The sequence below is a fragment of the Astatotilapia calliptera genome, chromosome 20, assembly GCF_900246225.1.
Source record: "Astatotilapia calliptera chromosome 20, fAstCal1.2, whole genome shotgun sequence".
In the NCBI taxonomy this organism is placed as follows: Eukaryota; Metazoa; Chordata; class Actinopteri; order Cichliformes; family Cichlidae; genus Astatotilapia; species Astatotilapia calliptera.
This window is the reverse complement of record NC_039321.1, coordinates 22,388,529-22,398,938: the sequence shown is the minus strand read 5'-3', so window position 1 is coordinate 22,398,938 and position 10,410 is coordinate 22,388,529. Positions and strand designations below refer to the sequence as shown.

The 10,410-nt window shown below is 42.9% G+C and overlaps 1 protein-coding gene across 2 annotated transcripts in view; it reads left to right on the top strand.

Annotated features, from left to right (window-relative positions):
* Positions 1-3,142: 3,142 nt before the first annotated feature.
* The window catches only part of mtcl2 (microtubule crosslinking factor 2), an 87,170-nt gene continuing 79,902 nt past the window's right edge, over positions 3,143-10,410 (top strand). For both annotated transcript variants that reach the window (XM_026155102.1, XM_026155101.1), the window contains exons 1-3: positions 3,143-4,531; positions 9,456-9,557; positions 9,841-9,963. In XM_026155102.1, the coding sequence (XP_026010887.1) occupies positions 3,545-4,531; positions 9,456-9,557; positions 9,841-9,963 (1,212 nt within the window). In that variant the 5' untranslated portion in view covers positions 3,143-3,544. The remainder of the gene's footprint in view (positions 4,532-9,455; positions 9,558-9,840; positions 9,964-10,410) is intronic.

Below are 10,410 nucleotides of genomic sequence, written 5' to 3'. Positions count from 1 at the left end.
CCTGGTATGAAATGGACTTTAATATTACATGTCACATATTTACATAATAAAATTCACGATGGCTAAATTTGGTTTAGCTGGCTCAGTTTAAGGGCTCTGGTAAAGAACCATTCATAGCAAACCTTCTCACATGCCTGATCTGGAAAAGGATAGGTCTGGTAGTGTGTGTGTGTGTGTGTGTGTGTGTGTGTGTGTAGACAGCAAACTAATTGACAGATGGATTGTGTCAGGCATACAGCGTTGTACTTGTATTGTATATGAGATCATTGTGACACTAAATGAAAGATCGTCATATGTTTGTTGTAAAAAAGAAAGGCATCTAATCGAGAGAATGTTTTAAATAGGTTTCATATTGTTGTTATCTTGTTTCTTTCCTTTCTTTCCTGTAATGCTCTTGACTCCTCTCTTATCTTTTCCGTCAGCTTGACTCAGCAGAACGCGCTGCTAACCATGTTCTTATTCTTGCCTTATTATTGCCAAAACAAACCGGAAATAAAACAACATTGTTTCCACTGTTTTCCAACTGATTATAGGCAAGATTTCTGCAATGAATGAGTGCTCTAAATGGATTAACTGGGAGTGTAAAATATTGTTTAATATTTCTATTTCTGTTCATTATTAGACCTTTAAAGCAGATATTTGGTTTTGTTGTGGTGTGAGAGAAGATAATAGAGTATACTAGGTTGTAATTCTGCGGCTGCCACTGCAGGATCATTAGCAATGAATGATTTAAAGACTGCATGATTTCAGATGCAGTCTGCTAGTGGCAGTATCTTCATACTGATTAAAGACCGCTGCCAGAGAAAGTGATAAACAAGCGAACATAGTAGAATGCTCAAGCAGGATTTAGGATAGAGGTAGTGGATTGATCAGCTGAACCAAAAGTGATTTTTCTAGCACCTTTTACGCTACCCATCATATGTAAATGACAGTGCTTTCATTTAATCGGTTATATTATTTCATTCAGAGAGGTTTGGTGTGGTCTCACTCACTGGATGCTCCTTTAAGGTGTGAGGTTTCATTGGAATGTGTTTCAAATATCCTCTCGGGGGTGCAAAAACAGTAAAAATGTTGCATGCATGTTTGTTTTGCACAGTGAGATTTTTAATTTCTCTGGCTGAATCCAAATGCGTCAAAAATACAAATGTGTGTAGATAACTATGTGATCGTTCACACATGACAGATCACATACAGAGTGAAACGTGGCAGCAGCTGCTTGTGATGGACTGAGAACGTAATTGCTCCATAATGTGTTTAAGTTTAGAAAGTCCTACAATAGTGCTATTTTTGTAGCCGCGTGTTTACATGAATTATACAGATGTAAACACAGTACAGCCCACTGCTTCAGCACATAGCAAATGGCCATTCACCAGCCCTGATCCCTGAGTGGGAAAATCTATTCTCATGGCTTCGATTCTGTGTTTGTTGTCCTCAAGTTTCTACTCATAAGACATTCACAGAGTTTGAGTCTGACAGCATGGACTGAATCAATATGGTTTGTATTGTCTCTGTGATAAGACTTTAGTCAGATGATGGTTACAAGCACCCGCAGGATGGGCAAAAAAGGAGCCTTGGAGAATAAATGTTATTAGAAATGCTGCTAAATGTCATAATGTGCTCTAACTGCTTGGAAGAGTGTTTACACACATTTGTTGAGCCCACTGAGATTGCACCATGCGATGGTTATTACTGGAAATCTCCGACTGTGTGCATACAGGGCAGGAGATCCAGCACTGCTTTGTAGCTTTATTGAAACAAAAATACAGTTTATGGCAGACGATGACACGGCCCTTCAGTCAGTTATCAAAAATAATGCACAAACACATTTTAAAAAATCAACTTTATGGTTCCTACTTATGCTGTATATGCTAATAAACATGCTGCACAAGCAAATACGGCTTATTAAAAAAATACATTTTGGTGTCCAGCTTTAGACCAAGATTTTGGTGGACTAATATCTAACACGTTACTTGAAAAACCTCCTATGGGTATCCAGTTTGGTTAAGATCTGATGATTGTGTGAGCTGTAGCACAGGCTCCACTCATTTCAAACTGTTCGGTGAGCCCCCTGATGACCTCTGAATGAGACCTTACCTATCAGGAAATGTTTCACTATGGGATAAATGTTATCACTTAATTTTCCGCCTATCTGTAAGTAGTTTATCTTGACTGGTGACGGGTCTCGTGGGTTTTTCGGCCATGCCTTAAAACCCATACAATCTCTTTAACACAACAAAACAGAGAATTGCCTGACTCAGCGCTCTGTAAAATTTAACTGCACATGCTAATTACAGGATATCAATAGCCGCTTAAGGTTTAATGATTAGTTGTGATAGAATAATGGTGGGACTGTGAAAAGGGATCTCCAAAGGTTACAAATTTAAAGCTGTCGGAGGCAATAAATAATGGGGGAACAGTGGGACAGTATGCAGGATAATAACAGTCTACAGTCTGAGAAGTAAAAGATAAACAGGTGACAGAAAGGAGGGAAACAGAAGGGATACTATAAATTGCATGCTTTATTTAAAACAAAAGAAATATTGTTCTTTGACACTATTTTTCATGCGATGTTTGCGACAAACCTATCTACCTAAACTTTAAGAAGAATAAGAAAGATTTGCTTGAGTGTGATGTCAGAGGAATCTTTTGTTTGTTTGTTTGCTTAGAAGGAGACAGATAATCTGAGCCCTACAGTGTACTCTACATTAATGCACACATTTGGGGTCAGGTGATGCTCCCACCTCCCACAATGCAGCTGTATGCTGTTGTGACCTTTCTTCTATGATTTGCGTGCATGTTAAATATCTGTTACTTTGGAAGGAAAGGTTTCTGGTCTGGCTGCTATACACACACACACACACACACACACACACACACACACACACACACACACACACACACACACACACACACACACACACACACACACACACACAGCTGCTTTACTGACCTGTATGAAAATATTTTAAGCTGACTTAAGTGTGCATAAATGGGCCCTGTCCTCCGAGCCCTGGAGTCTCTACACAATATTTTATTTATTTATTTATTTATTGCTGTGTCTTACTGTTTTTCTGATATCTTGCATTGGTGGCGGCAGAGAGCTGCAGAAACGAGACTATCTCTCTCCTCCAGAGCTACATCCCGTTATATGAGAGGAGAGAGAGAGAGGTGACCATAGGCACCGCACTGCCGTCTGTTCTCACCCACAATTCCTCTGAGCAGGAACCGGCTAATTTGTGTCATCGAGGCAGAGAGAGGGAGATCCCGAGGACAGGAGTGGAGGATCCAGCAGAACAAAGCGGAATAATTGGTGCATTTGCGGCACACAGAACTGGAAAATTGGATTGTATTTATCTTTTCTCGATCTTTTAGACTCCACTTCCCGCTTCGTCCTGTTGCGTTGCAAGCCCTCATTGTGGCCGGAGTGATCTCCTCCTTTTGTGTGGCTCTGCAGTTGTTTATTCACACTCCTAACTTCTGCCTCCTGTTTCTGCAAATAGGAGGTTTCGTTTCTATTTTTCTCGTATCTGCCTAAACGGAATGAATGACAAAAACAAAGGAGGTTGATGTCCACAACTCTCCGACTCACCTCGTCTTCGCCTCGCCCAAGGAACGAAGACTCCATCTCCGGCAGAAGATGGAAAGCGGAGGCGGGACGGAGTGCTCGGATAGCGGGCAGATGCAGCACGCGGTGCCCGGTCAGCAGCCCGAATCTGCGGACCTTTCTGCCGTGCTGTCCGCTCACACTCCAGGCCAGAAGAAGAAGATCAACCGGGCCCCATCTCCGGCGAGACCGAAGGATGTACCCGGGTGGTCGCTCACGAAGATCCGAGGAGGGATTGGGACCCCGACCCTGAGTGTCAAGCCAGGAGCCATTCATCTGGGTAGCCGCATATCCAGGCGCAGCCCCGTGGGAAGTCTTGCTGGGAAGGACGGCAAAGGGGAGAAGAGTGGTGGCGGAAAACCCGCCGGCAAATCCTCCCTCTCTGGTGGCATGTCCTCCAAGGGCTCGGCGTCCAAGGCCATCAAAAGCACCGTAGCGCGGAGGAAGGTGTCGGACGCCAGCATAGGATCCGATGATTTATCCAAGGATTCTGGATGCGCCCCGGGGAAGCTCTCCCCAACCGACAGCAGCTCCGAGCTGTCGGACTGCGCCTCTGAGGAAAACAAGCTGTCCACGGACGCTGTGAGCAGCGACGCCGAGTCGAGGAGTAGCAGGGGCGGCGGGCCGGAGTTAGAGAAGCCGCTCAGGGATGGCGCGTTGGCGGACAGAACCAGCCAACAAGCTGCTGCTGCTGCTGCTAAGACCACCTGCTCCTCCGGAGAGAAGGACCGGCTCTCCACCGGTATCGAGACGGGAGAAGGGAGCATATCCCCGGGCGAGGAGCGATCGGTCACCTCATTTGATAGCCGGGTGCCCGCCAGCACATCTCTGGCTTTCTCAGACCTCACAGAGGAGTTTATGGACAGCATGCACGAGGAGTTTGTCAGGGAAATAGAAGAGCTGAGATCTGAGAATGATTACCTCAAAGTAAGTTCGGCATATGTCAGCTCGTGTTTTTGAAGTTGCTTAACCTACATAGTGCTTCACAAACAGGGTTTTAGTCTTTTTTTTTCAAGCAGTGACACCAGATTTTGCATGGGTTCCCATGAAAAACACTCCTGACGTTGGTCACATGCATACACCTGGCCTATTTAGCAATTTGACGTCATTGTCATTTTTCATTCCTTAAACAAATCATCTTTCTGTCATACTGTTTTATTCCAAAGTCTGCCTCTAAAAGTCACTCTGACCTGCTTCTCACTGTGTAGAGATTCCTTTGGATGCCTCCCAAGAGTACTCACTACAAGGATGTTGATGTTATAGAGAGTCTGTCTGCACCCCTGGCCACGCATGAGCACAACATGCTGCTTCCTGGTGACAGAATAGGTTTCTGATAGAAAATCTGCAGTTGCAGAACGGTGAAATACTGTAAATGGTTAACAATGGTGTGCTTTGGATTGAGATTTTGCACTTGGTGTTCATCACTTGTGCTTCGCATGTTGGCACAGTGGAGGTACGGTTCATTCTGCTGCTGTATTCTGCTTTGCTCCTAAAGGCATTATTAATAGCATTGTATTAACACAGAGGTAGAGCGCTGTGTGATTGCCTAAAGATTCTCAACACCTAAAATGTGGAAGTAAATATGGAAATCCTGCAAGTTGTGAATTTTGAGTGGGGTTTTCCATAAAAGTGCAAAACTCTTATATTAAAAAAGAGAAAAAGATCCTCTACTGGCAGCATCGGTATCAAATTCCTGTTGTCTGTCAAACACTAAAGCATCACTCTTGAAAACAATAACTAAACAATTGTTGCATTATCCCAAAGTACCTCAGCTCACAGGAGGATTTGATTTCATCAGTGTTTTTGATAGAATAGGCATCTCACAGCTCCCACAGTACATCTGCAGGCAGTGAAATGTATTATATACATCGAGCTGCTGGTCAAGCCTCCCTCCAGAGTGATTGATTAAGGCAAGGATCAGCTAGGGAACATATCCCCTAGCACTACCTGGCAGTGACCAGACAAGCCAGTGATTGTCAGACATTGATTGCCTGTGGTAATTGATTAGCAGCGCTTGTCTCTAAGCAAAAAGCACTTTCCCCAGGAGTTTCTTTAACTGTTGGGGGTGTTTTGATCTTTGGTTTAGTTTCTGGTTGCCCACTCCTGGTCCCCAAAATACTCCTTTCTTTTATCATTAACACACGTCATCCTAGTTGGTGCATATTTGGTGCAGTGTGTGGCTGCTGACGGAATATGGGGCATCATATCACATTGGACCACGGCAAAGCCCCACGGGAGGGTTGGCAGTGAAGTAAGTCTGGCTGTGTGTGTTGTTGCAGCTGCGAGGAACACCTGGTTAGTGATCAGACGATCAAAACAACATGCTGCAGAGGCATCAGGCTCTCAGACTTATCATAAATCCTTGCTGTAATGCTCAGTCTCCAGTTCCTTCTCTTTGTTTTCCACCGCTTCAAAATTCATCTTTTTTTTCCTCCTTCATGCTTTACATCTCCAGCCTGCCAGTCTTCCACCGCCATCCTATGAATATGCAGACTCTTTCTGGGTGCCGAGCTGTTTCCCATTCAGCTGGTAATCACCGTAGGAGATCAAAACAGTTGGCAGCTGTTTGAATCTCATTAGTGGCGACTTTATACCTTACTGTTTGTGTTTCTGTTGAAGCTACAAAAGAATATCTGATTAGATGTTTCACGTACCGCGCACGCAGCATTACTGACGCCTGTACTTACATTCCTGCTTTCCTACACCATGAACATACACCGTCAGGTTGTAGGTGCCATGCTGACAAACAGTTTGACAAATTGTTGAACGCACTTTAGTCACCGCACGCCTTGTCAAGGGGGGAACTTACGCTCAGTACAGTTGAATCATCATTCAAGTCCACATGCTGTATTTCGACACAATAAACCAGGAGTAGGGACGTGCTGCTCTTCATGTTATGCCTAACCTGACACAGTTTCACAAAGAAAGACGAGATTTTCTGGATTTAATTTTTAGGAATGTCCGTCCTGTGACTGCAATTTAAACAAACAGATGAGCATCTGTGCAGCTTGTGCAGATGGCTGTTTTCACTTACCAATTAGGAGTAATTTAAATTGTAAAAGACGACCTTGGTGGTAGAGTTAAATAGTTGAAAACATAGTGGTAATAAATGCAATGGTGCCTTCAATGAGTCATTTGATCATTTGTTATGATCCTGAAGGCTTAATCTGAAAATAATAATAACAATAAACATACAGGATCTATGTAAATATAGCAAATGTGATAGAAATGCACAGAATAGCAGCTTGATCTGCTGCCTAATTGCCTAAATGAACATAAAAACCATACAGATCCACTATGTTTATGTTTTGTGTTTATATTTAATTTATGTTTAACTCCTCAGACACAAGGTGTTGTATAATCAGGCCCATCGTATCACCCAAAAGAACACTTTGCTCTGAGACTGGTTCCTCTGGGATTTAAAAGTAGAATGGGAGGCCTTCAGTTTTCAGGCCCCTCTTCTGTGAAACCAGCTTCCAGTTTGGGTTTGGGAGACAGACACTATCTCTACTTTGAAGGTTAATCTCAAAACTTCCCTTTTTGATAAAGCTTATAGTTTTGGCTCTGTCAGGTGACCCTGAATCCTCCCTTTTTAAGGCTGCACTTGTCCTAGACTGCTGGGGACTTCCCGTTATTAACCAAGTGTTTCATCTTCACTCCTCTTTTTTCTTTTCACTCACTCTGTTTTTACACCGCTCCACATTTAATCATTAGTTATCATTTATCTCTGGCTCTCTTCCGCCGTGTTTCGTTTATCCTGTCTTCGCCCTCTTACCCGGGCTGTATGTGACAGATGGCCACCCCTCCCTGATCCTAGTTCTGGGAGGTTTCTTCCTGTTAAAAGGGAGTTTTCCCTCCCCACTGTTGCCAAGTGCTTTCTCATAAGAGGTTGTTTGATTGTTTGGGTTTTCTCTGTATTATTGTAGGCTTCTTTATAGAATAGAATACACATACGAATGTAAGAATATGAGAGTCAGATGAAAACCTGACAATGCCACTCTCATAAAGCTGGGACAAAATACTGAAAGCAATTAGCTAAATCACCTCGTACACAACTGACAACAAAATATGGTGGGTTTCAGATTTGCAGAGCCAGGTAGGGAGGACTGTTATCACAGCAGATGTGTGCACACACTCATTTCTGACATTAACCACTCTGACTCACTAACATGACAGCTGATTGGTTGATTTCTTCTCCTGACTCGCTCACATGACAGAGACCTTCTTCACTGTTCTTCTTTAGTTAGCTGTGAAAAGCAGGTCAGTGGACCATCTCTCTCCCTCAGTCTCAGTCTCTCACCACATTAACTTATGATTCCCTGGTTTCGTGTCCTCACTTCCTCACTCTCTGCTGTCATGTTTTATCTCCCTCTCCATCTAGATAGTTTTCACGCTCTGTTTTTTTCCCTATCTGATTTTTCTTTTCCTGTTTCCCATTTACATTCCCTTTTATTGCTTTGCTGTTCTTTCATTCCTTTTCCTCTCAGTTTCAGAATTTGGGTTTTGTTCTTGTGTCTGCTCTTTCCCTTTGATTCTTTTTCATGCTATTAACTTTCATCCTCCTTTCTTTTTACTTCATTCCATTTCTCTCGTTCACTCTGTTCTCTATCACAGATGTGTAGCAGTGGCCAGCGGTGTGCCACTCACAGAAACATTACTAAATCCATCCATTTTACTTTACCTGCTCACACGGTTATGATTCATCCTTGTACAGTTTAGTGCGTACGTAGTGGAGACGCAGGCACACACTGCTCACCTTGCTTTTCATATTGTGCACATAGTAAACATACAGACACACAAAAATACACATGCACACACACCCGCACAGCTTGTTGTTGCTGCACTTGGAGCTCTGCAGAAGCTGACCCACATTCTTTACTGTAGTAAGTCATGACAGCACTACTATTACTACAGCCGCTCATACTCATTTGGCTCATTATGCTAACACATCACCCACACAAACACGCTCATACTTAGAGGCAGGGATTTTTGCCAGCACACGTTCATTTAACAGTTCTGTAAGCACATTGTCGTGCTTTGCCGTAAAACAGAGTGACCTAGACTTTCCTTTTTTTATGGGGTGTGATACTTGATTTCATTGGAAACACAGACAGAGCTGCGCCTTAAATATGATTCAGAAGTGTGATGCAATTCATGCTGTCAGGCTGAAATGAATAATTCATCTGCATGTGACTAAAACGGGGGTAGATAAAAACACTGGTTTGAATGAAACATTTATACTGGTCTGTAGTATTTGTGAGTTGTATTTTAGTGCAGTCCCACACTATCCAAATGCTCTGCTTAGATTTTGAATTTTCTTAATCCACAGATGCCACATCCTGGAGTTTGCTCCAAGGTGTGCTAATAGCTATACCCTGACCTTTGGTCTCCTTAGCACTACCTTCGGAGTGAGGCAAAAAACAAGAGTACAGTTCACTGTCATATTATCTTACTCGGTCATGCAGTTCTCTATTTTGCATGGCCCCTTTTATCTGATGTAAGAAAATATTGCAGAAGCTCATTTTAAGAGGACACTGATTGTTATGCAATTATGAGGGTGATAAAGAAGAAGATGTAGTCATACATGGCAGCAAGAGGTGATTGATGGACTACATTACGATGTTGGAAAGTTTAATGGAGTGATTTTCTGATGACAGTGATGATTGCCTTGCATTTATGACAAAAATCCTGTGTGTGCATATAATGCTGTCAGCTCTTTACAGCCACTTAGAGCCTGATGTTCAGTCAGAAGTCTTTACACCTTCTCCACAGGTTAACACTGGAGGAGTACTTAGCTATGTGTAAAAATAACAGACGCACTTATATACTCTCTCATTTTCACTGCCCCAAGGATGAGATGGAGGAATTGAGATCTGAGATGCTGGAGATGAGGGACATGTACATGGAGGAAGACGTTTACCAGTTGCAGGAACTGCGGCAACAGCTGGAGCAGGTATGTGGTTACAAAGACAGACTGGTTTAATGAGCCTGACTTATCGCAGATCTTGCAAAAATGACCTCGTGAAGAAAGAATTCCATTTATTTTACATCTGAAAAGCAAATTTGGGCTCCAAAAATAAATGCAACAAATGCTCTTTCCTGCCATTTTATGTTTTCTGCATTTCTTCTACATGCACATGACTGCTGCAAGGAACAGTGCAGTGAAGCAAAGTACTAGAGATGGATTAGACAGCTGATGCATAACATGATCTGCTGACATTGCCCCTGTTCCTCAGGCAAACAAGACCTGCCGCATCCTGCAGTACCGGCTGAGGAAGGCAGAACGACGCTCTATCCGCGTGGCCCAAACAGGACAAGTGGATGGAGAACTGATACGAACACTAGAGCAGGATGTAAAAGTAAGTGTTGGAGATTGAGCTGGAAATTAAAAGATGTGTGGACTCAAATGAAGTTGGTCTCAAAAAGAGTCAAGTGGAACATCGTTAGATGTCTTGTCTTTAATCCCAGCATCTCTAAGGTACTCAATAATAAAAACACAGCTGTCAGGTTTAATTAGCTAACGAGTTAATTAAACTTCTTCTACCATCTTTGATCTTTAGAAGTAAAATATACAGAGGTTCAGGCATTACACGCTCGACCTCTGGGCAACCACTTTCAGTCAATCTTGGAGAATCCAGCTTGCTGCGATTTGCCGTAGACTTGCATTCTTCAAAGCAATTGTTTCAAAGGCGACAAGATCATAAGTTCACTGCACACGGTTGCATAATTTTTGCTATGCAACGGTCTTCAATCACTATTTTTGTGACATAAGAGAAGATATGTTTGGATACACTAATGCTTTCTGA